At 40.8% G+C, this 26550-nt stretch overlaps 3 protein-coding genes across 3 annotated transcripts; 2 read left to right on the top strand and 1 right to left on the bottom strand.

Moving 5' to 3' along the window:
* Positions 1-1374: 1374 nt before the first annotated feature.
* On the bottom strand, positions 1375-6475 carry LOC310985950 (signaling threshold-regulating transmembrane adapter 1-like). Its single transcript, XM_083971630.1, has 6 exons — positions 6384-6475; positions 2607-2723; positions 2502-2523; positions 2324-2385; positions 2171-2247; positions 1375-1975 (listed from the first exon to the last, which is right to left on the bottom strand). The coding sequence occupies exons 1-6, from the start codon at positions 6409-6411 to the stop codon at positions 1700-1702; spliced, it is 582 nt and encodes a 193-aa protein (XP_083827756.1). The 5' UTR covers positions 6412-6475; the 3' UTR covers positions 1375-1699.
* A 2263-nt stretch (positions 6476-8738) lies between these two features.
* Positions 8739-20216, top strand: LOC310986111 (translocon-associated protein subunit alpha-like). Its single transcript, XM_083971877.1, has 9 exons — positions 8739-8929; positions 10045-10166; positions 10402-10495; positions 10624-10751; positions 11412-11546; positions 13126-13202; positions 13879-13957; positions 19100-19193; positions 19335-20216. The coding sequence occupies exons 1-9, from the start codon at positions 8860-8862 to the stop codon at positions 19397-19399; spliced, it is 864 nt and encodes a 287-aa protein (XP_083828003.1). The 5' UTR covers positions 8739-8859; the 3' UTR covers positions 19400-20216.
* A 2763-nt stretch (positions 20217-22979) lies between these two features.
* Positions 22980-26338, top strand: LOC310985616 (neuritin-like; the record flags this gene model as incomplete). Its single annotated transcript, XM_083971235.1, has 3 exons — positions 22980-23031; positions 23845-23998; positions 26095-26338. 3 exons carry the CDS (start codon positions 22980-22982, stop codon positions 26336-26338), a joined length of 450 nt encoding a protein of 149 aa, XP_083827361.1.
* Positions 26339-26550: the final 212 nt, after the last annotated feature.

The following is a 26550-nucleotide window of genomic DNA, read 5'->3' as shown; positions in this document are numbered from 1 at the left end:
TGTAAATTTGAGTTTGATGCAATTGAAGCAATGAGAGAAGGGCAGTGAAAGTGTAAAATAAGATGTGTGTTTATTTTTATTTTTCATATATATGACAATTATTAACATCTTACCGATGAAATACTGAAACAGGAGGATCATAGTAAGGGCTAACAACTTTTATTCAGTTGCCTTTTATTATTATCTCAATAACCCTTCAATCAGACAGTCAGGGCAAAATCTGAAGGACACAGGGATTTGATAGGATTAAACATTGATATATCAGAAGGACGTTATATTAATCCAACTATGTCATAAAAGATTGGGTGAAGGTAGGGCGAGTAAACAGCACTGATGTGGTCAGCAGATAATCGGAGAGTCGGCAGTATTTGACTGATCACGTGTCGATCAATGAAAATATTTCAAAGTCCATCGGCACTCACAGATGTGTTTTAGATGTTGTCTGGACGTTTGACTTGACTGTGCAGAGTTGTACACTTTCCAAAACCATGCACATTTCAGTAAAGAGTATGTGAACTAATAATTGAAAGTTACAGGAGATTAACAATCATGTAAATTTGATTGTTGATTTAATCCTGGGCGATTCCACCAAAAGAGTGCCATTTCTGTCCCCAGCATATTAAATGTATAAAAACATGTAATAATATAATATAAATTGCATTTAATTAATAAACAAAGCACCATACACATGAATCACTGTAGAAATTAAAGATATATATTTTTTAAATTACTATAAAAAGGCTTTCAAAACACTGAAACATAGCCTTTGTTGCATGTCCCCAGAGCCAAACGCTATAGTTTACCACAATGCATAATGAATAAAATCCTTCTAAAATCTCTTTTTTTTTTTGCATATTAGTGTGACTTTATATTATATCTACACTTATATAACATTTTTTAAATCAAAACTTAATTATATTTTGGTTGAAATTCACATTTTAGTCCCGTCCCCAGGTTTTCACTCAGTGCTGTTACCCAAACACATTCTACACTATAAAACATTCCACCAGTGACATGTTCAGCTGGAAGTGACATCATTTAGGTCTTTTGAAAGTCATGGGAAGACCAAAATTAAATTCTGTAATTTATCTTTCCTGAAATTGAATGACATTGTAGCTATGTCAGGGTCGGTCACTCTTAAAACTCATTCCTGTTACCTAAATTATCTCTAGACAGTGTTTGTTGATATCAAAAGTAAAATATTCCGTTAAATCCTAAGAATGTGCTCTGTGTGCTCAAGCTATTAGTATAGATGCTATTTGGCTAGATTTCACACAATTGCTGATTTTATGCTAAAAACTCATTGCTGTTACCCTCATTGCTGTTACTCATTCTTCAAAAAAGCAATGATAAAAGCAGCAATGAATTAAATAAAGTAGCCTGAGATTGACCAGTACTCATTTTGAATGAGTAAATGTGTATATTAAAAAAATTCTATACTGAAATGGAATGAAAAATGAAGTTTATTTTTTAAGAGTTACAATGAGCGAATGGCACTCTTTTGGTGGAATGACCCGCATAGCAAATTATATGAACTTGTTGTATATCTTGTAAACCAGTTAGTAGGAACCAGTTAGTCTGCAACAGCGCTCATGTCACCTTTAAACAAAAAATGTTATCATCTTTTTTATGTGATGACAAACAGCGCCATCCTGTGGCGGCAGGTAAAGTTGTGAAGAAAGAAAAAAAGAAAGACAATTTATGCCACGTTATCATCAGTGTCAGAGCAGAGTTGGTTGGCGTAGTCCTCTCCGGTGTCTGCGGTGTTCACCTTAACACGCTGGGATGGCACAGATGCGTAGAGATCGGACAGGGCGGGGGCGCCGGCGTCATGGTTGCCCTCGTTTTGGGTCTCTGCCCCCTGTGGCACCTCTAACTGAATCACGTCCGAGTACTGGATCTGTGGAGAGCTGCGTCCAGACTGCAGCCTCGGAGGTTTCAGGGCCAGGTTGGCATAGCAGTCCTGAGTTTTGGACTAGGAGGAGAGAGAAAAACAAAACAAAATAAAACGCTTCTTCAGCTCCTCCAAATGTTACAGCAACCCACAACAATCTTGTCTGTGTTTACAAAGGCCCTTTTATGCAGTTGCCAGTCTGGCAAAGTGTGCTTTTTTTGTTTTTTGTTTTTTTGGAACTGCTTTTAAGACTTATACCTGTGAGTTAGAACTTACTCTTTGTTGGTCTCTCACAGATGAAGAGCTGAGCGTTGAGTGTGGACGGTTGCCCTCTGTGAACAGAGCGTTGTTGCCTATGGAAACAACACCACACGGTTAACAGAGGTACATGCATAAAGACACATGCTCACACACGATGCATTCACTTACTTTCTTGCGTGTAGCTTATGTTTCCATATATAGGGTTGTCTTCCATCTGCGTCGGGCCCCGTCTTAAATTTGACACACACACACACAGAGAGAGGAGATATGTTTTTTTAAATATACAAGTTGGCACTGATTTGTTTTTAAAGTGGACATCATGTGCTTCTTCTCATGTGCTACCTACCTTTGTTTTCGGCCTCTTTTTCCTGAGGAATGACACAATCATAATGAAATTTAGAAAATTAGTGTGTGTTATGTGGATTTTTTTAAAGAGAGAAAATGAACTTACCTGAGCAATATTTTGACACACAGAAATAAATGTTCAAAGATAGTGAGATGACCAGAATTGGGACGATAGCTCCTATTAGGGTGTATATATTAGATTCCTCACAAAAGAATTTCAAACCTGGACAAAGAGAGAAATAAAGAAAAATATATTTATTATTACAGCTTCTCACATATTGGACACATAACTGGCTTCCAGATGAGTCCACCTGGTCAGAGAGAGCTGCAACCTACTGCTAAAATCAAACAGGAAACCTATCAAATACAAAACACAGAATCACAAACACAACATGTTCACATATGTCTCCAAACCAATGTTTAATTTAAAACTAACCGCACCGCATATGTGTATGTGGGAGAGCATGTCCCCAGACCAGCAAACATCATGCAACAAAGTTTACAGAAAGTGGGCCTCATCTCTAAACCACTGCATCACCGAGTTTCATGAAAGAGCCGGAGATGTGAGCTTGGGTTAGTGTCTCTTTACAACTTTAGATCACAGTGGTCAGCTCACTGAATGCAACTTCCTGTTTATGACAACTCACTCTACGTCCTTTGGTTGAGTTGGTCACATTAACTAAAACAGCAATTTCCACTCGGTTTCACACTGATGGTGAGAGATTTATTTTTGTTAACAGGTCAGATAGAAGTAGGCTACCATTGAGTGTTTTGTGATGAGTGCCAGCTCGGTGCTTCAGCACTGCACAAACAAGTAACAGTTAGCTAAAATACAAGAGAAGAAAACACTTTGCAGAAAACACAAATTGGCCCATTGCCATAATCCCTATAGTCATAGCAGTAGGTTCGTTACCTTTAATTGTCGGTGCAAGCTATTTTTAGAACGGCTGAGCAGAGCCGCGAGCTGCTCAGAGCTACGCTACGGAGGCTCATGGGATTTCTTGGTTTCCCTCATCAAATTCATCGAATACACAATCCAACAACTGCAAAACGCTCTGGTGGACAAGTTGTGACCTGCACATTCACCACGCTATGAGATAATAACACAACGTTACCACACAGAGTTGTTTTAGAGGTAAATTCATGCAAAACCGCTGATGCGTGTTTCCATTGGGGGCAGTTTTTCGGCAAGCAGTCTCTGCATTTACCTCTAAAACAACTCTGTCTCATAACGTTCTGTTATTATCTCATAGCGTGGTGAATGTGCAGGTCACAACTTGTCCACCAGAGCGTTTTGGAGTTGTTGGATTGTGTATTTGATGAGGGAAACCAAGAAATCCCATTAGCCTCTGTAGCGTAGCTCTGAGCACTGCCGTTCTAAAAATAGCTTGCACCGACAATTAAAGGTAACGAACCTACTGCTAAAACTATAGGGATGGCAATGGGCCAATTTGCCAAAATGTTGAACTATCCCTTTAATATTCATGAAATGATCTATGAAAGCAGTAAGAAATCTTAAAATAAGTTGGTCCAGTCCAGAAATAAGTTGACTAAGTTTGAAATAAATGGAAACACTGGCTTTTTGTTCCAGTTACTTGATATCAGACAATTCAATATTTGGCATTAGACCATCACGAGGGAGGCAATCACCACCATCTTCACATATCTTTTGGACTTCCCCCGGATCAGGGATTGAACCCAGACCTTTCATTGCTGACAATGCAAACCATGCACTGCACCACTTCACCCTGTTTATAAATAACTCTGAATTCAATTTTCCTGTATTCTTAATTTTAGCACACAAGAAAGTAAATGATTAATTCAAGTGAAAATGACTTGATATTAGTGAAGTCTAATGGTGCTGATGTGAACTAGTCCGTCATCTCCAAACATATAAACGGCCATGCGATATAAATACATGTAGCATGTCACGTAACTTTGAGCAGTGAAAATCAGTGTCCGTTATAGTAAAGAAGTATACTGAGCCGTATGAATTGACATAGAAATAGAAATGTATTGTATTTTTTGGTGGAAAAAAGAAAAGTCAATCCCTGCTGCACAGTAGTGAAGCGCCCATAAGGAAAAGATTTACACTACGTCTTCCTTTGAGAGATCTTCTCAGCAATCAGCGACAGGAGATGTGGTTTTAGTAGCAAGCTCACATGCATGATTGCAAATAACTCTGTAGTTGTTGCAAAAAATTCATACTCAGCAAAGCAAAGCAAAGCTACAGTAGGACGTGTTTCCTATCTCACTACACATTTGCAAACCTTGCTTTGCTCCAACCTGCTGAGGTACACACTCATTTTTCTCAGGAACTATATATCACACTTAAAATATCCCGTCACTACACCGCTGTGTGACACCTCTACATTAAAATTAGATATGGATTCTTTGACGTTTGTTTACTATTTAAAATTGTGTGGGCGCATTGTGTTTGCCTTAAATAAATATGCATGATTGTAATTTAATAATTGTAGCTATAAATGGCTGAATATAAAGATTGATGATGATTAATCTGATGATTGACCCGTTATGAGTATAAATCTATAATATAGTATATATTGTATTCTCATTATTCTCACTGTGAATACTGTGATGCTGTGTAATTTCCCCTGTCCTGCATGATACTGCATGTTTCCTCAGGGCAAAGGAGCACCAGCTTAATTAGTTATACTCTGACATGAATGTCTTACACTGGCTGCTCTCATTAAATTGTAATCTCATCAGAGAATATCTGGAACGAATAATCATATCATATTGTTTCCATGGTGGCTTGTGGATGGCTTGTGGATGGATTGCAATTAAATCGGCCGACTGAGACAAATTGTACCAAAAAAAGAAGAATTTATACTGTAAATACATTTTTATTAGTTTATTCTAAACCAGTCTATGACAGTAATAATCATGCGTAATAATCCCATAGAGAAATAACAGTAATGTGCAGTCATGTGTGGATCTCTGCAGAGTTTTAATAGCTTCATATTCTGCTCATTGTTTAACTTATTAATAACAACTTCTCTCTTTTGGTTTTCTCTCAATGTTCCCATACAGCGTCATCATTTTAGCCACAGGAGCTAAAAGGGTAAAAGGTGACAGAGCTTTACAAACAAAAGTAGAGTAGGTGGTGAGTGTTTTAGAGTTTCAATAGCTCAGATATTTCAGAAACAGAGCTCAAACTGGATGAATATAATCACATTAACCTCCAAATTAATGCTAATGTGATGACCATCTTTGTTCATCTGCCTTATGTGAGTGCTTTTATATTACACACAGGCATTTGACCAGTTGTCAGTGTACATAGAGATGTTTAATGTTGTTTCTCTGTTTATCTCATTTATCAAAAGCGTAAAAAGAGCGTTTCTCCTCTTTACTGTCAAGTGTTTTTCATGGTATAAACTTCTGCCTGTTAGATCTTGACTTTAAATTGTAAAGAAATGTTGAGATGAAGCAAGTTAGCAAGATTTAACATCAAATTTAATAGAATAAATTCTACTTTTAGTCGATCATTTATTTGATATTGGGATTATCTTCATGGATCTTCTACAGACTGAGACCTAGATAATCCTTACATTACTTTTCCCCCTAACTGGTCCTTATAATAACCTACAGTTTAGTGCTTTCCTCTGCCCACTGTGACCGTCTGTTCGTTAGCTGAGTAGCAGTTAACCCCCCTCTACAAATAAGTGTATAATAATCGTGATTCATCTGTATTTTCTGAACTTGAGTCTCATGTAGAAAAGAAAAACTCCAAGCTGTTGCAGTCAATACATAAAATCAGATTACTGCCAACTGCCAAATGATGGTGTAATCATGAATACTTTTCAAAGCTCCATATCTAATATCTTTATAATAAAAAAAACAGTAAAGATTCAAAACTTACCGGCCGTCACATTGCAACAGGACCCCATGGCAGTGAAGCTTTCAACAGAGACAATGCTCTCGCTGTCTCTCTTTCGGTATATGATAACAAAAGTGAGACAATAAGACTACAGCATCTGTTGCATGTTGATGCTGCACAATGTGACGCTGGTGGAGACTCTCTCTCTCTCTTTTTTCAAAGGACAGTGACAGGATGTGTGCTTCTGCAAAAAACCACAAACTTTTTTTAGATTGGCAAAGGCAAGGCAACAAATAATGAGCATGTGAACCCCCTTTTACCTTTGCTCTGATAATATTAAGGAATGGTGAGCACAGAAACCTGCTTTAATAACCTTAATATTTGCACTGTCATAAAACAGATCTCTTTGTGCAACAGTAAAATCAGTTGCAAGATGCTGCACTGACAGAAATACAACACAGACAATGACAGAAACTGACACTGCATGTGTGAATTGTTTAATTACAATGACACCTTTATTATAGGGGTGAGATGGTTGTTGATTTCTTTTACTTGTGTCGTGACTTTTTATCATTCAGTCTGTTTAACATGAATATTTGCAAAAAAAAAACATCTATGCGAAAGATTTGCATTCGTCTGCAGAGGCTGAGATGATTTCTAACTCTCCACTGACTCGCTGAAGCTGCTGGTGATCAAGCCAGTTCATGTTGTTGCTGTTTTTTTGTTTTTATTCACACCCCACCCAACAACACTGGACAAGTAGTTTCCTGTGACATGTGTAGGTGGGCGGTTGACACATCAAGCCATGTCCACCTTTTTTTTAACAAAACAGTAAAACTGTTACCAAACAGTTGTTTTAGGTGATGAATCTGCACAGAAGAAGCAGCCAGAGTGTGTGTGTTTTTTTTAATGAATTACCAAAGGTGAAAGTGCACATGAGACACGCAGTCACACACACACAGGTGTAAGGAATTGATTCACAGATATTCAGAGTTTAACCACTGCTCTGTTCTTTAGACGTCACAGCTGTGTTGGCTTCCTGCTGACAGCTCCACCCTGTCTGAGCTGATGCCACACTCTTATTGTCTCTTTGCACCGACTAAAACCATGTAAACCTTTCACTAAACACTGCGCATCAGTCATTTTCAGTTAATCTGTTTCGACTGTTGCTTGAAACTTCTTTATATTCCAAACCTGCTACCTGAACCTGAATTGCATATCTTTATTAAAACACAACTTTTTTACAACCAGGTGCATTTTCCTCTGGGGATTTCAACACTTGATGCACATGAGCTACAGTGACCTCTTGAGGCCTTTTGGCCTCTTCACATCCTTCCCTGTTGAAATTTTATTCCTTGTGGTTTCAGTTGCAGCAAGTCAGAGACTGAATCATTATTTATAAATCATGTAAACAATTAGCCATGTTTCTGTAAGAATGTCAGAGTGTCAACACAAAAAAGACCAAGACTAAAGAAAGACTAATGCTCAGCTAACAGAACATATTTTCAATATGTGAATAATGAAATATCTGAATCTGTTTTTTTCCTTAAACTGCAGTGCATTGAGCCCTCAGGGCCACCATACCAGAGACTCCCATGCAACTTTTTTTTTAGATGTTTAGAGCCTCATACAAAAAAAAAAAAACACAAATGTGCTAAAAATTCAGAAAACAACTTCATCAATTGCATAAGGCATGTGTTGCAAAAATAACTCACAACAGAGCAGAAGTGTATAAAGGGACAGACTGTGGGACACTTTGGTTCAAAGCTTATGTAACACCTATTTGTGGTGTTTGAAAATAAGGTGAATTTGATAAGATAAGTTTACTTTATTAATCCTCAAAGAGAAAAGCATTTGTCTGGCAGCTCATCTAGCATTTGCAGAAGAATTAAAAAGCCTGATGTGTGTAGGTACAAAGGATCATACATTTTTTATTTTATAGCGATTATACACTTATACAAATATATTAATGGGTAGTTTATTCAGATTTTGCCAATAAACCTTGCCAATTATTACACACTGGACCTTTAAATAAAAATTTGACCAAAATAGAGTTTGTTTTTAATGCCTTTTGGTTTGGTTTGTCCATCCATAGTGGTGCTATACTGATATAGTTCGTGCAAAAATGTATAAAAACTCGAATCGTTCCTTCCTTTTTTTTATGAATGTGAAATTTCCCTAAAAATAAAATAAGTTCACCTTCCTATTGTTTTTATATACAGTTGATGGTACTTTCTGGACTTGCGGTTGTGTATTGAGCTCTCGGGGCCACCGTAGTTTTTTGTTTTTTCTTCTTCCGGGTTCGCTTCATGTTTCATTCTCGTTACGTTGCACTGTGGCTGTGGTGTGTGTAGTAGTGTTGATCTGTATCGGTCGGACCCATAGACTGTAAAAAAGGTCGGACCTCCCCAAACCAAACCTCCAACTCGGTCTTGTCCCGCCCTCTGCTCGGCCGCTGTCCTCTCCGCTCCTGAACGCTGATGTGTTACTAACTCCTGCTCGCCACTCCGACAGAAAAATGTTTAATTTCGGGTCTAAACTGGTGCTGCTCTTCCTCCTGGCCTTCCCCTGCGGACTCCTCTCCATCGGTGAGTTGTGTGTCTCCATTTCTTTCTTTTACAAATAACGTCTTCGCCTCTGGTTTTGGTTCAGACTTTCTTTCTACTTTTTTTTTTAAAGCTATTATTACTGTTACGTATTGACGTGGCACCGTCATGGAGTTGTATACGGGCAGTTTCACGACCTCCATTGCTGCTTCACCAACACGGAAACTCGGATTAAATCTCACCATTGTAAATTAACGTGTTAACGGTGGGAGCTAACGTTACTTCGCTTTTAGCTTTTGTGATGAATGAAAACGACGATTTCCGACCAGCTGCCACCGTACAAGTGCAAAACAGACATCAAAGTCGTTAAATGTGAAGTTAAAAGTCACATTTTGAGCTGTTTATGTGGTTTATTTTAAATATTTATAGTCGTTTTTGAGGGGGAAAGTTAGCACCAACAGTAAGCTAGCAGAGACGGTTAACGGCTGCTGCCTCTGTCTGGGACACGTCACCATAGATAAGATGGTCACTGGTGTTTGGGTCTTTACGTGTCTCTCAGCCCCCTTTTCCCACTATATATGTCTATATATCTTATTTATTTAACCAGATAAAAGCATCAATTAGATTCAAAATGTTTTTTTTTAAAATAGGGGCTATATATCTGTACAATATTTCAATACAAGTGGCACACACAACAGTGAAATACATTGAAAACATTGCAGAAGCAACAACAGTTTCATTTGTTTCCTGTTTGGTTTTCGCTTTCTTGCAATAGTTGTTCGCTGCATATTTATACCTGATTTGTATGTAATGTTCCAGCTCTACCCAAACCCAAACATATGGAGTAACGGATTCTTAATAGGGGTGAATAATACCCTTTTTGTACACATTTTCACAACACAGCCTCTCTGAACTTGCTCCACAAATGAGCAGCAAGGGTTAGGTTGACATATATGTAAAAATGTGGCGATATTTTATCCAAAAGGAAGAAAAATGATTAATAATGTGGATATGAGTATGATGATGATGTTTGTTGTCCAGTTTTCACTCGGCAGAAAAAGGGATACTTGAGGAAATGTGCAATAAACAGAACAAATCAAGTCGAGTCACTCTCTGAAACATCTAATTTTCTCTGTGCTGTCTTCTTCTCGGTACAGGCCATGTCTCTGCACAGTCCGACTCTGCTGAGGACGTCGCTGAGGACACCGATGCTGCCGTAGATGAGGAGGAGGAGGATGAAGAAGAGGTCCTTGTTGAGGAAGATCAGATACAAGCCTCAGTAAGTGTTTGAGTCCTGTTTTGCAAAAATAAAAAAGGACTGACTGAGAACAGCAGATGTTGACAAAGTTTGAAGTTGCAAAGACTGATAAAAACGGAACATAACACAACTTGTTATTGCAACAAATGGTGTTTTAAAATCGCAATAATGTCATGTTGTGTCTTAAGTATTGTGATAATGTTGTATCGTGGGTCCTACATCCTGAGATTCATTACAATGTCCTGTTCATCCACAGGAAGGTGAAGAAGATGAGTCTGACGAAGGTTCTGACAAACTGGTATCTTCTCACTCTGATGTCGACACGACCATCATCTTCACAACAGGAGAAGGTCGGTCCAGATCTCATTTATTGAGCTTTTGCGATTAGATGTCAGGAAACTCTGTCGCTTTCTTAATACTATTTCTACCTTGTATTTTATCTGTATTTAATATTTATTTGTATCTCTCTTTAATTCAGAGTTCCCTGCCAATGAAATTGTGAGGTTCCTGGTGGGTTTCACCAACAAGGGCTCTGAGGCTTTCAGCGTTCAGTCGTTGGAGGCCTCCTTCCGCTACCCTCAGGACTTCCAGTTCTACATTCAGAACGTGAGTTTGATTTGACATGAAACCGCCAGCAAACACGTCTCCACCTTTACAGCTGCATACACATAGCCAGATCATTTAAAAACTCAATAATGTGTCGTGTGAATTATTAAAATAAAAGTATTTCCTTGAGTTATATAAAAGGCTCATAAGCGCTAGACTAAAAATAAAATCCACAATATTTTATCTTAGTGAATGTATATGCAAGTGTGGAAAGAAGACAGAAGCAATATTTTCTGTCTGCCATATGTCTGAACATGATAAATTCTCATGGAAAGAATTAAAGCTGCACAATTTATCACAGTTTGATCGAAATTACAATATGGCAAAGTGCAAGATCAGAATCACTGGAGCTGTAATTTTTAATTGATAAAGGTAAAAATGTGTCTCAACATTGTTGTGCATTGTCAGCACCATAAGTATTATGTTGATGCAGAGATGCAAATCATAATCCCAAGACATAAAAGGAACATGTTTGTTTGAAGATGTGATGTTCAAGTGAAAATCAAATGCGAAAAAAGAGCATTCACACTGACATCCCACATCTTTTTAACTTGGATGATGTTTTTTTTTCATATCGTGCAGCCCTAAAATGAATGACCATGTCATAGTTAAACAGTTTAATCGCCTATTTTAATATTATGTGTGTGTGTGTGTTTGTAGTTCACAGCTCTGCCCCTGAACACCGTGGTGCAGCCTCAGGCTCAGGCCACCTTCGAGTACTCCTTCATCCCCGCTCAGCCCATGGCAGGTCGCCCGTTCGGACTCGTGATCCTCCTCAACTACCTGGACAATGAGGTAAAGAGAACAAACAGGGTCAGCCCTGTAATCACCAATCACTGACTTCACTGACTACATTTACATACAGTCAATATTCAGGTTAAGGTCAATATTCCAGTTTCTGAAACATCCTGAATAACCCTTTTACATGTGTGAGCAAGCAGGGTTATTCCTGTATACATGGCAATTGTAATCAATCGGGATATCCCGAAACAGCGACACGCGGACAACGTCATGACACAATGCACGTCATTTCCGCTTCTTCTTCCTGTATCCAAAAACAATAACAGCACGGCGAGCTTGCTATCCCGGTACTTTCTACCATCTACAAAAGACATGATGTTCATGTCTTTCACCACTTATGAAGTGATTTGTTTCCTCCTCGCTCCAAAAGTGTGATGTTACCTTGCGTTTCGCCATGTTTTCAACAAGTAGCTCCTGTACACAAAAGACCAAGAAATTCATGTTCCTTTAGATGAGGATATCCCGATAGGCGTATACATGACCAAATCAGGGTTCCTACGCAAGTATGGAATTTGATTTTATACAATTCCAGATCTGGAAAAGTATGGAAAATGGAAACTATTGTATGGAAATATATTCATCTTATTTCTTATCTGGGTTTGGTTATTTGGGTTAATTATCTTGTATGCGCTATTGTAACTTGCTACAATCTCTTGGAAATTATTTGGTCACATAATGGCATACAAATTCAGAATAATGAAAATTAATAAATTAAATTAATTTCACTATTTATTTACATGATACACATCTAATTACTCAAATGTCACAATTTTTTTTTGTTTTTTTACGATAATTCTGGAAATTAGGGTATGGGATTTTGAAGTTTCAAATGTGTAGGACTAGGAACACTGCCAGATATTCGGGTTAGAAAAGGAGTAATCCAGGGGTCATTTTCGAGTTTTTAGAAACGGGAATGTGAGCATATTCTGGTTTTTTAAAAGGGTTATTGGTGGCCATGCACAACTGGGTTATTGCTAATATTCCAATTATGAAAGGGTTATTGACTGCATGTAAACGTAGTCAGTGAGTGATGGTACTTCAGCTTCCTCCCACTTTGTAGAGTTCATGTTAGAGTCCAGCCTGTGGCCCGGTACTGTGTATCATCCTCTTCACATTTCCTGTCTCTCTCTCTCTCACTCACTCACCAACTGTAATACGGGAAAAGCCAGAGAAATAACTTCCAAGAAGCAAAGACTTTCTCTCCGAGTGTTTTTAAGTACATCTTTTACAACTTTTCAGCAGTGTGTGTGTGAAGACAGCGACTGTGCCACAGGACGGTTTTTCACAGCCCACCACCACAAATCTTGATGATTCATGAAAATTAAAACTTTAAAGAAGCCACTTGTCAGGAGAGCAGCTTCTCCTTAGTCATGTTTTTTATAACCGACCCCGCTGGTGGGTTTGTAACTGTCATTATTTTCTCCCTGCTAAGTATCGACAGTTGTTTCCACGCTCTAACAGACTACGTGATAAATGTTGACTCATATTGTCACAGTGTTTTTTTTTCATTTTAATGAGAAGTTACCAAGAGGTTTCTGCTGATCTAATCTTCTTTTTCTTCCATTTTCTTCAGGGTGGCGTGTTCCAGACCGCCATTTACAACCAGACCGTCACCATCATTGAGAAGGAAGAGGGTCTGGACGGAGAAACGTAAGAAATACCGTCATTTACTGGGTTTATATTTCATCATAATATGGAAACCATGAAACCAGAGTGTGAATTATAGCAAAAGGACAAATTCACAGTGTGCAGATGGATCTACTCAGCCAATTTCTATGCATCGCACTTCAGTCTAAATAACATCTCCAGTTTTTTTTTCTCCCCCACATTTTACATAAACTTTTTCTTTTTAACTTAACTTGTTTAGTCCCCAGTCCGTCTCTATAAGGCTTCATAACACCAGCTCCTCCTGAATACCGCAGCACATGTAAGAACCTGTAAACGAAGGTGTGAAATTGGCACAAAGGCATCAGTTGTCAGAGCTTCTGTTGCTTTACCAGGCTTTGTGCTGCATGTTCACACCAAGAATTGGACTTGAATTTGTTTTTTTTGTTTTTTTTTGCAAGCAGCCATTTGTCAGAACAGAGCTCCGATTAAATTTACATCCATTATTTAGTCAGTACACAGTCGAAGGTTGGAGACAAAAATCTCTGCTTGGCTGCTTTATTTTATTGAAATGAATATAAATAAAACATTTCAAACAAAAGTGCCTGCATATTATACACAGGCTCTGTCAGGAAAGTAAATTGCAGAGTGAATTCGGTCTGAACTTGATATTTAAATACAGAAAAAACATTTTGTGAAATGATTTGTTGTTTTCTTGCAGGATGTTCCTGTACGTGTTCCTCGGTGGACTGGTGGCTCTGATGCTCTTCGGGATTTACCAGGTCCTGGAGACAAGGACGGTACGTGTATTATTTTTTGTGTGTGTGTGTGTGTGTTAAAGGGATAGTTCAACATTTTGGCAAATTGGCCCATTGCCATAATCCCTATAGTCATAGCAGTAGGTTCGTTACCTTTAATTGTCGGTGCAAGCTATTTTTAGAACGGCGGAGCAGAGCCGCGAGCTGCTCAGAGCTACGCTACGGAGGCTCATGGGATTTCTTGGTTTCCCTCATCAAACTCATCAAATACACAATCCAACAACTCCACAACGCTCTGGTGGACAAGTTGTGACCTGCACATTCACCACGCTATGAGATAATGAGGCAAATGCAGAAATTGCTTGCCGGAAAACTGCTCCTGACAGGAACACGCATCAGCGGTTTTGCATGAATTTACCTCTAAAACAACTCTGTCTGATAACGTTCTGTTATCTCATAGTTTGCAGCTCTGCTCCGCCGTTCTAAAAATAGCTTGCACTAGGCCTGGGACGATAATAAATTTTGCTGGACGATATATTGTCCCACAAATTATTGACGATAAACGATATTATTGACACATTTTTTTGAGAACAAATTAACCACTAATATAATAATAATATTTCATAATAATGCAAGTAGACCCTTTTAAATGCGATAAACTTTTATTTCTCATTAGTATTTTTTTTTTTTAACCATTGTAATTGGAATGACAAGAACATATAGCTACTATCCTAAATAAATAAAATAAATAAACAGTGCAGTGCAGCTCTTCTGTTCAATAACGTTACACACCTGAAGCTCCACTTTTCATTCAAACAAACTAATGTGACTTCCACAGATGTAAGATTTCATCAATGAGACTAGCATTTATCTCCTATAAAGTATTAAACCAGCCGGCGGTAAACCTCTAAAAACCTGCTGATAAGTTTTCTTAGTCGTTTTCTCCCCCAATGACGGAGGTTGACCGGCCCGTGAGCTGCTGCAGACGGCTGCAGACTGTGGGAAGCCCCGCTCCTCCTGCTCGCTGCTACCACATTAGCTCCAAAAACGTCGGAGGAAATCTCCTAACAGGCGATGTGGATAAACTGACCACAGACTGGGATCTAAACTGTGACTTTCTGGCATGAAAAAATATTAAAACTTTAAAAAGTGACGTGTTAACAGCGCTGCAGCGAGAACAGCTGTTAGCTGCGTAGCTTTAGCTCTACCCATGGATGTATTATATTAACGGCTCTACCGCTAGCGCTGCCGGTTGCCACGACATGCATTCTGGGAAACAAAGATCCTGGATGACTGAAAAGAGGGTTCACTCCTTTCATTCTGCAAAACAAACGGCCCAGGTGCTGAGACCGATGCACAGAGTGAAGCCTCTTGTCATCCAGCCTGGTTGGAGGAAAACAAATGTGCGCATGTACATGGCGATTTATCGAGGCCGGAAAAACTATCGAATTCATTTTCATTTATCGTGCGATTAATTGATTTATTGATTATCGTCCCAGGCCTAGCTTGCACCAACAATTAAAGGTAACGAACCTACTGCTAAAACTATAGGGATTACTGCAATGGGTCAATTTGCCAAAATGCTGAACTATCCCTTCAAGATTTATACATTTTTATTTTACCAATGCAAATTTACAAAACAATATTTTTATGCGTTAAGCCAGCAGCAGTATAAAGACAGTAGAGGACACATTAACAATGGCGGTTGTAAATATTGCTCTGAAACACGATTAACTTGTAACAGAAAGAGGCTAATAGATGAAAAACAAGTTATAATCTTATTATATTATATGAATCCATTAGAAATCAGTAACATCCTGCACCATTTGCACGGTGAGGTCCAGCCTCTTCTTCTGGACAAAGATGTAAAACCATAGACTGTAAAAAGAATGGACGTAGCATCCGTGACGTCACCCATTGGTTTCGGGGAGTCGTTTTTGTGACTCAAATATGGCGGCCTGAACAGCGCCATGTTGGATTGGCCGGCCGAGAACCCGCCCACTGGCCTCGAAGCAGCTGTCCACGGAGCTGCTCGGACCTGTCACTCAACGTTTCCGCGCCCTAATTGGCCAGAATCTTAACCTAATAACAGTAAAATGGTAGAGTTAAAAAAAAATTCACCCCCCTCAGAGTGTGTGCGGGGGTAGAAACTATCGATTGAGAAAAAAAAACGTTCTGACACCAGGCTTTTAACATGTTTACTGAGGATGTAAAATCGGCGATTTTAACATGGGGGTCTATGGGGAATGCTCCCTTCTGACACCAGCCCCCAGAGGAAGCCGGGGGGATTGCAGTTTTTTGAACGCGGAAGTGAGCTTCACTTCTCAGACCCACAACTGCCCCCTTGTGTAAAACAAATTAATCACTTTAACAACAGTTTTATTCCAGCTGCCATCACACACTGGTAAACAAGCTGTAAATGGCAAATTGCATGAGATCTCTCTGGAGCTGTTATTAATTATTGTCTATTTATTCATAGTTCTTACATTGTTTGGTTCTGTAGTTTGGTTGTTTTTATCAGTGTTGTATCTTATTTAACATTTTTAGCACTTTTTGCTTATTTGACTGTTTTATCTTTTTATTATCCTCTTTAATCCTGTTGTTGTCTGAGACTTTGTGAATTGAGCCACACACTTCTTTGCGTTTTTTTTTTTTTTTTACTCTTAACTAGAAATGAAATCTAAATAATACCCCTTTCCCACTGGCCAGAAAACCCGTTTAAACCCGCTAACAATCGGCTTTTGGGCTCAGTGCGCCTTTCCCACTCAAACGACTCGGCAAGCGACGCGTCAACCCGCTAATTTACGTGACGACGTTGAGCGTTACGTGACGCCACGTCATTGCGCCGGTCGCGTCTCATATCACGTACCAAAACAAAGCTCTGCTCCGCTCTGCTCTCATCCGAGACTGGGATCAAAAGATCAGAGAACACTGACCGAAAACGATTGAAAAAAAAAGAAAAGAAGCGACAGTCTGTTTAAAGTCCCTGGAAAGTGAAATTTGAGTTTTGTTTCAAAATATATTAAAAGTGTTCGAAATTTATTGATAAAAACATGCAAAAATACTCATTTCTGTGCAGTGCTTAATTTTAGAGGTTAGGGTTTCACAGTTTCACTCAGCTTCAGTGGTCTTTGTTTTTAAGGGCAGGCTTACAGAGGGGGCGCCGTGACGCACTGGCGTCCCTACTTTCATAACTCCTCCCATGTGCACAGTAATATTATAAATACTTCAAGAATGCCAACGAGCGTCTGCTGCCACTACCCCTAGAGCTACCAGCGCCGCCGGAGCTCCCAGTCCACTAGCTTGGTCTCTGTCTTAAAGCAGATATCAGCTTCGCGGCCGTTTCGGCTAATGCTGCGTTTAAGGCAGGCTTTTGAAACCGTAAGTTACAGCTTCAAGTCACAACTACGACTTGGTAGCGTTCCAGGTAACCCGTAGCTCGTGTTTTTACCGTCCTGTTGTCTGTGAAAGTTCCCTATAACGGCCACTCGTAACTTCCGACCCGTGAACTCGTACCAGATCGAACTGGTATGACTTCACAGGAAGGAAAAACACAAAGTACGAGTTTCTTTGAACGCACCATGAGTTAGCAGCCCCCGCCCTTGTCAGGCATCAATTGGTCCTCGTGCTACGTCACCACATTCACGCGCATCCCTTGGCTGCACACACAGCCCTTCATGCCGTTCTCTCTCCTCATTGGATAACACTTGTATCCCAGAAGAAATGTTTTCTCCTCGGGTTACAGCAGAGCAGAGTGACGGAGAGACTCGTGTTCCGGTCGAAACACTCTATGTAAGTGATTGCTGACGGAAAATATGACTAATTAGGACTTATATTAACAAAAACATTTCACTGATATCTCCTTTAATAAAATGTAATGCAGACTTATCAGGTCATTGTAAAACATTTATTTATTGATGTAAATGTGGTGTTATTTGAACATAGTCTATACAGATCCCAGAGGCAGCGCTGCTCTTATGTGAAACAAGAAGCTCCACTTTTAATTCAAACAAACTAATGAGACAGCCACAGTGGGACCAGCCGGAGCTCTAACTAAAACTCTAACTAAAAGCCAAAACAGCCACAGCCCAGGTGAACCTCTGCAGCGTCCGTCCCACAGCTCACCGACACAGCAACGGGAGCATTGAAGGCTACACCGGCAACAAAACTGAGGGCCGCCGCCGTCAGCACACGAATCTCCCCTTGCCCTGATAGCATTAGCTCGGCGGCTAGCGCTAGGCCCGTCGTCCTGTGCTGACGGTGGCGGCCCTCATTGTTGTTGTGGTGTAGCCTTCAATGCTCCCGTTGCTGTGGCGGTGAGCCGTGGGTCCGATGCTGCAGTGGCTCGGGGTGAACGGGGCTATTAGCTCGCCGGGCTAGTGCTAACCGCCGAGCTAACGTGTTAGCGCCGGGCTATTAGCCGCCGAGCTAACGCTATCAGGGTAGCGGAGATTCGTGTGCCCCCAGCATATTTCCCTCACTGCTCAGTGTGTATCCGAGACATTCAGATAAGAGCTGGACTCAGACTCAGGCTCAAGCCCGTAGCTGCTCGGGTACGATGTGACAGTTAGCAGTAGGCCATTTGATTGACAGTTGAAACTTGACGAAGCTCAGCAAGTGGGCGGGGCTTATGTGCCTGCAGCAGACATCCAGAGCTGCTAGAACTGCCTCATTTAGTCATGATTTTAAAACCTAATTTCACCTACTAAACGAATTTTTCTAGCATCCAAAATTGGCAGGATGGTTAATAGGACATATGTCTGGGATGTGATTAACTCAGAAAACGAATCCAGTGTCACTTTTCAGGGACTTTAACTGACGTGTTGTGTCGCGGACGAACCGTCATATGGCCGCGGCAGACTCTCTGTCCTCCGCGGTCCTGGTGCTCCGCAGGTCGGCCAGACGCCTCGTCTGCCTCGGCCGACAGACCTCCGCGGTGGATGGTTGTGGCATGACTAGCACCGTGGATGAGAGCGGGGCAACATGGTTGCTCTGTCTGATCCCCCCCCCGCGGGGGGTCAGACTCGGCTTATTTTGGTCAATGGGAAAGGGGCCAAATGCCGATTGTTAGCGGGTCGACCCGCGTTTAAAAAACCTGCGTCGACCCGCTAATTTTAGTGGGAAAACGGCTTAAGAGTATGAAATGAAGTCATCTAAACCTGTGTTTGAATCTGTGTTTTGCAGAAGAAGAGACTCCCAGTGAAAATCGAGAAGGGCACCGGTGGAATGAACGATGTCGACATCAGCTGGATCCCTCAGGAGACGCTCAACGTCATGAGTACGTTCAACTTTATTGTCTTTGTTCCCAGCTGCTGTTACATTACAACCAATAACAAACTCATTACTGTAAAAACTCTGATTGACTGACAACAACACAAACCACACAGCTGATCTTCACTTCCTGTTACTCTCTTCACAGACAAGGCTTCCCCCAAAACGTCTCCACGGAAAAGAACCAAGAGAGCAGCTGGAACCGATCAATAAACGCGTCCACTCTGCATCCATCATCGTCATCATCGTCATCAAACGGTTTCCATCCAGATCAGATTATTGATTCCCAGCCACTATGAGTCCGCAGAGCTGGAACGCAACTTCCCAGCACAAACCAAGTGTGTTAAAGATGTTTGTGTGGAGCTCTCTCAGCCTCTCACTCAGACGCTAACGGGACTTCACTAGAGTTCATTTTTGAAACAACTTTTTTATGAGTGCATGTGTGCGTGTGTGTGTGTATGTGCAAAGTGAGAAAGGATGCACCAATAAGTCATTAAAAATAATGGAGAAAAAAAACACAAAGGGATGCGGTACAAGCTGCTGTGAAGCCATAATAATCACATTGAAGAGACGAATCTTCGGGAATAAACACGTTTTATGACTTTGAAACATTCCTGTCTCACGCTGCACCTCCTCTCTAACTTAAACCACCGCTGTGCTTTAACCTGTACTGTGCCGGCTGCGATGCCCCTTTTCTATCTATCTACCACCCTACTTTAGACGTCCAGTCACAGACACAGTGTAATAATGGCTGTGGTGAGGTGTGATGTGGTGTGTGTGTGTGTGCGTGTGTTTTACAGAGGGGACAATGGCAGCTGCAAGTTCAACAAGCTTTCACACAGCGTTGTTCTCTGGAGGTTAATTTATCTGTTTCATCATCATCACCTACGACTGTGGTGAGGCCGCTCAGACTCTCATCCTATCAGGCGCTTACTTACGCTGCGGTCTGTCGGAGCGCGGGTCGTTATTTGTGATGAAACTCCTTTTTGAACAACAATAAAAATAAAAAAAAGAGGGTGAACAAAATGTGTTTGTGGTCTCCGTGGTTGCTTTTCTTTGAATCGGTATACGTAGCTACAGTATTTCTTCCTGATTACACTGTTGTTGTCATGTGCACAGACTTGACGGTTTGTGCTTCATGTCGCCGTGTTGCAATCCTCTCAACTGATGGTGTCAGATCAGGAAATGAGGATGAAAGTCACTTATTACCACAGAGATTGTGCAAAAAATATTTGGGTGAGGATTTATAATACATGGCCTCGGATTGAAAATATATTTTAAAAAGGATTTGGACCAAATTGTAAAAGCTTATTGAAAGAGATGTTTGATTGGCACACAATGATTAGCCTTACATCACTGTGCAGAGCAAGTAAGTAAGTAATAGATAAGTATTAATAAGTAAACAGAAATAACATGTACTGGTATTTGTGCTTTTTGTACTTCATATGTTTGTTTATTCATACTTATGTCATTTTTGGTCCTCCATAGAAACATTTTGTGTCCAGCAGGTAAAACCTTTGAACTGGTCACAGACCGATATTTTCAATGTTACGCCCCAGCTAGGGGTCTCTGAGGAGCAACATGCAGGGATGCAAACAGCGCGCCGAAAAGCGAAACTCGCTTTTTTCATGACCAATTAGGTGACTTGTGTGAATCGTGGGGGGGGGGGGGGGGGGGGGGGGGGGGGGGGCACTTTTAGGCCTTAAAATGTCTTAAATTTGTTGAATTATTGTGTTCAAGTCTTAAATAATTTTAGACAGGTCTTAAATTTTCTTATGCCCACCATGGGCGAGCATTTGCCCCTAAAAAAAATACATGTGTGAACCAGGAAAATCACAAAAACTACAAATCCCACAATTCTCTGCTCTCAACAATAACAGTAGTTTGTGTAAGTAAGGGAGAGTGGAGCTGTAGGTGAAAAGAGGAAACGACGCCACGTCTGGTCCTGTTCTATGTTGTTCGTTCACACGTCACCGTTTATTCGTTACGTCCGCGGTGTAAAAGGCCGTGACGCAAAGACGCGATTAGGCGGGCGACGCGGTATACGCGACTTTTTTTTTTTTTGCGACGCTACACCCGATTCTTTTATGGCGACGGGACCTTCGCGTCTTCGTCCTTTTCATCACCTTTTCACGAGGAACGCTTTTTTTTCGCTCGAGTTGTGACGCGCGACCAAACGCGAGATACGCGAGATACGCGATTTATCGCTCCTTGACTCGTGTCAAAAAAAAAATTCGCGAGCCCGCCAACAACTTTTTTTTTTTTTTTTCAAAGGAGGTTCAACTGGACTTAGTTATTTGTCTAGGAAGACGTTTCACCTTCATCCATGAGGCTTCATCAGTTCATGTAGCATCTGACCAGGCTGGGACTGGTCCAACTAACTGGTGTGGAGACTCAGTAGGCTATAAGTCCAGTTGCTTTCGATTTAACCTCCTTTGAAATACTATGACCTGGACAAATGAGAATATGCACAGGCCTACAACAACATTTCTGCTCTCATCAACCATGGTCGAGGTCACAACGCTGCTGTAGCTGCTCTGGAAGTCCGCGACACTGAGGCCAAACGCCGCCGTCGCTTCTGGTCCATGACGGCGAGTTCCGGGCTGATGAGCTACAGAGACTTTAGAGTCTAAAGGAGCAGTGCGTCGCTGTGTCGGACTGTTTGGATTTAACGAAGAAGCTATTGTTAATGGTGAGCCCCCCCCCCGCCAGACAATTCCTCTCTTTTTTGGTCCTGACCCGTTTGCATCCCTGAACATGAATACGAGACGCTCCCTTCCCAGAACTCAAGACAGCCACCATGATTCGAGTGTGAAATAGCTCATAATTTATTGTTGTACAAAATAGGTAAAGTAGATATAAGTAAATAAGATGACTTCAGGGTGGACCCAGGCCAACATAAAGTCGCACAAATTTTAAGGATATTTGAAAATGTGCTGTTCAAATGGATTATGCAGCTTCATGATATAAAACCAAACTATTTGATTCCAATTACCATAACATCCTATAGAACATACTTGAAGACAATGGAGGACAAAAGCATATTGTAGCCTATGTATCAATAAATAAATATATCAATAGCATTTTTTTTATCTCCAAAATTAATTAATTTAGGCATTTAGATGTTTGTTTCCGCATTTCTGTATTGATTTTTCCTTCTGTGTTTATTTATACTTGTGTCATTTTATTGTCCTTTATGGGAAACATTGTGTGTCCATCAGTTCAACCTTTGTACATGAGTTGCATATTTATTCTAAAGAAGAACTTTTAAGCTTCAATAATAAGTTTAACATTATTATTACTCATAAATGATAGGCTAATTGTCCCAAAAAGAAAAGAAAGCATGCAACACAAATGGAACAATGGCAGCTTTATCATCCATAACACATCCGGAATAAATATCTAATGTGACGAATTGAGTGGCAGGGACACCTTTTTGTGTGTGTTGTGTGTGTGTGTGTGTTGCAGGAGGAGGGTTGCACTCGGCGCTTCCTGCCCGGGGAGACGTGGGAGCTGCTGTAGCTGTCCGGTGCTGAGCTGAGCTGAGCTGAGGGGGGGGAGAAGAGGATGAGCTCAGCGCGCGCGCCGGGGGGCAGGTAACGTCAGCAGTCATCCGGAGCAGGAAAAGACGGAGCACACACACACATACACACACACACACACACACACACATACATATATATAGAAACACACCCACCAAGTGTTTATCGCCGCTTAATCAGCAGCAGCGCATTAAGCATGGGCAGCTAATCGGCTACGTGTGATTCCGCTGCTCCGCTGGAAATGGGATGATATGGGATTTTACATGTCGACGAAGATCGGGGGGATTCTCGCTCTCGCCTTGGGTAAGAAGAAGTCGAAGAGCTGCTCTGTGCTGCTCCATCATCCTCATCTTTTATTATCATGATGTGCATCTGTTGTGGTTTTTATTATTATCTCCGTGCATCTCTCTCTCTGCTCTCTCTGCATGTTATCTCATCTCTCCATCACTTATTATTATCTCTCATCATGATGCTTCTGAGTCTGAGATCTGCACCAGCTGCTGCTTCCAGGACAAACCCAGCCAGCAGCGACCATAGATAGGCTACTGGGTGTCTATCTATACTTAGGTGATAGATAGTGTGTGAGCTCTCTTTTAGACGTGCACCATTCACAAAAAAAATAAACCCCTAGGACTCGGACTCATCTCTCTCTCTGTCTCTCTCTGCCTCTCTTAGATGTCACTTTTATGAATATTAAGTGCTTTATTTGAGCTAAATGAACCTTTTTCTTTTCACTAAATGTTCAGTTGTGGATGTGTTTTACCATTTAAATTGCAAAAAAACCTCTAACCAGACTCATCGGTCCATGTGGAAGTGAAATATACAGTATGTAGCCTATGTATGTATGAGCTGCAGTGGTCAAGCCTGTTCTCGGTGGTACAACATCTGCTCTGCAGCCATGCAGCCGCCCACTGACATCTGTGAAGTTCAGATGCACAAATCTTTACATTTACATATGGAACCTATAGCTGGTTTTTATAAGTATTTATAAAGTATTACATAAAGAAAAGACTGAATATGCAATGCAAAGACCTTTTTGATAACTTTAATTTGTTTTTTTTGTATATGTGTGTGTGTGTGTGTGTGTGTGTGTGTGTGTGTGTTTTGTTTTTGCAGTTTTCCTGTCCCTCGCCGTGTCAGGAGACTCTCCAGATGTGAAGTGTGAGAAAATCTATAAGGACTTTTCCGACTGTGTCCTGGAGCTGGGAGACAGCATGGACAACTACCAGGAGAACGTGACCAGTGAGAGGGGAGTGGCAGCCGTGTGCAGGTGAGAATAACTCTAGCAGCAGAGTAACTACAGTAACAACTTGTATAGAATAGAATAGAATAAAATAAAAACAAACACTGTGCATGAGCATTTATAAGGAAATAGGGTGGGAAAATATGGACGGATATATACTGTAGACTAGAGATCTTCCACCTCCTGACAAAAAAAAACTGGAGAGAGAAAAAGAAGCAGAAGCTATAATCTCAGAGGGAGAATGGAGAAATGAATGGTGCTGAGACACTGAGCCACTCTACTAAATAATTTATGACTTCGCTGCAGCAGTAATGAAATTCCAGGGACGGTTTTTGTCATTGTTGCTGCACGAACTCTACAACCTCAGTTCAGTACAGTTTCAGTTTGTAAAAAAGAATTCACACAAAAGCCCTCTCAGTTGAAAATCGCCCGCTTTTTGCAGTATCATCATCATCATCATCTGTGATATTGTTTCACTCTGTGATGCAGTTGCCATGGCAATTAAAGCTCAGTTTCAGACTCACTCGAAGTCGCCGTGGCCATCTGAGCGATGGATTCATTGGCAAACAGAATTAATCCACCACGACGCCTGAATGGTGAGTGAAAAATGGAGCAGACGCAAAGCGAGCGTTGATCTCATGATGATGATGATGATGATAATGATCAGTGGTGGACAGTAACGGAGTAAATTTACTTGAGTAGTACTGTACTTACTAAGTACAGTAGGGGTTTGTAGTAGGGTTTGTAGTACTTTACTTGAGTATTAGATTTCTTTGGTACTTATTACTCTTACTTGAATACATTTCCAAGACAAATATTTTTACTTTTACTCGAGTTAATTTCTAGTAAGGCTGAAAAGTACTCGTTACTTTCATGTCTGCTCTTTTTTTTTTTTTTTTTTTTCTAAAATACTATTGGGCACGAGCTGTGTTTGTCAAAGAAGGAAACCCTAACCCCTAAAAGCAGCACATCAGTGCAATTAATACTCAGAAACAAGAGGTAAAAGGTCCTTAAATTCATTTAGAAAAAAATATAGTAATTCATTGTTGTGAAAAATAAGAAATTTACTCTTACTCTTAAAGTACATTTAAAAGCATGTACTTTTGGATACTTAAAGGGACAACAAGGAGTTTATATTTGGTTATAAAAAAAGTCTCACATTAATGTGGATGAATCTACGCTACCCACACTTGTTAATGGGTCCATTTTCGATAAATATATTGTTTTGTCTCTATCGTTATTTTGTTATTATTAGTGGTGGCGGAAATGCTGGGTGAGCCGACCAGTGTTTCTTTACTTTCGGTTTCGTGGCGAGTCATGAGAATAACGCCGCCGAATCGCCGTTTATGGTCGGAACTACGACGGTATGTGATCGTCTTTGAACCTCTGACTTTAATTCTTGATGAATGAAAACATGAGTCTGTCTTGCGCCGGTCAAAGAATTTTACGGTGCGCGCGGAGGCTCATAAATGTAGTGTGAAAACGCTTCGCTTTTCCAAAACTCCTCGTTGTCCCTTTAAAAGGTCCTTAAAGTGTGGCGGCTGTGGCTCAGGTGGTAGAGCGGGTCGTTCACTAACCGGAAGGTCAGTGGTTCGATTCTCGGCTCCCCCTGTCTGCATGTCGAAGTGTCCATGGGCAAGACACTGAACCCACACCTGCCCTGTGTGAATGTGTGTGAATGATTATCTTCCAAAGCCTGTCTGCAAACAGTGCTGTATGAATGTGTGTGAAAGGGTGAATGCGACCATTACATTGTAAAGCGCTTTGAGTGGTCCGAGTGACTAGAAAAGCACTATATAAGTGCAAGTCCATTTACCATTTAGAAAAAATTATAGTAATTCACTGATGTGAAAAATAAGAAATTTACTCTTACTCTTACTCTTACTCTTATTTTTACTTAAAGTAAAATTTAAAAGCATGGACTTTTGGATACTTAAGTACCTTTAAAAGCAAGTATTTTTATACTCTTACTCGAGTAACATGTGGACTGAGCTATTTTTACTTGTAACGGAGTAAATTTTGACCAGTAGTATTTGTACTCAAGTACTGGGGTAGAGTATACTCTGTCCATTTCTGATAATGATGATGATGATGATGATCCTCTTGTGTGTTTCGCCCTGCAGCCACTGGGAAGCTTTCCACACGTGTGCCCTGACGGCGCTGTCCGACTGTCAGGAGGAAGTCAGCTCCATCTGGGAGACGCTGCGGCAGGACTCCAGGAAGATGCGCTTCCAGGGAAGTCTGTTCGACCTGTGCAGCCCCAGCTCGGCTCCACGGCGCACCGGATCGCTCGGCCTCACCGCCATCGCCGCCCTCGCTCTGCCGCTGATCCTCATCCTCACCGGGTCCGACTGGTGCTCTGTATAAGAGGGGTTAGTAGTCCAGTCATTTTATGAAAAAAGGTTGAACAAATTGCAACAGAAGCAAACTCAACTGATTTTGTATCCTAAACATGTCCTGAGTGAGGGGAAAAAAAGCCCTGAAGAATCCCATTAGGGGAAAGTTTCAAAAAAGACCCAAATATAGGCTATAGCCCATTCATACGCCTATTAATTATTTTTCTCACGTGAATAGGGTAA

The sequence above is a fragment of the Trachurus trachurus genome (assembly GCF_905171665.1).
Source record: "Trachurus trachurus genome assembly, chromosome: 5".
NCBI lineage: Eukaryota > Metazoa > Chordata > Actinopteri > Carangiformes > Carangidae > Trachurus > Trachurus trachurus.
Note: the sequence above shows the minus strand (reverse complement) of the source record. Positions and strands in the feature narration are given on the sequence as shown.

Bases quoted from the DNA above. Each gene is read 5' to 3' on its own strand.
- LOC310986111 (XM_083971877.1), top strand. From the start codon at position 8,860: ATGTTTAATTTCGGGTCTAAACTGGTGCTGCTCTTCCTCCTGGCCTTC. The intron at 10,496-10,623 runs GTCGGTCCAGAT...TCTTTAATTCAG, and splicing joins CATCTTCACAACAGGAGAAG to AGTTCCCTGCCAATGAAATT. The intron at 10,752-11,411 runs GTGAGTTTGATT...GTGTGTTTGTAG, and splicing joins TCCAGTTCTACATTCAGAAC to TTCACAGCTCTGCCCCTGAA.
- LOC310985950 (XM_083971630.1), bottom strand. From the start codon at position 6,411: ATGGGGTCCTGTTGCAATGTGACGGCCG. The intron at 2,386-2,501 runs GTAGGTAGCACA...GTCAAATTTAAG, and splicing joins AAAAGAGGCCGAAAACAAAG to ACGGGGCCCGACGCAGATGG. The intron at 1,976-2,170 runs GTAAGTTCTAAC...CTCTCCTCCTAG, and splicing joins CTGTGAGAGACCAACAAAGA to TCCAAAACTCAGGACTGCTA.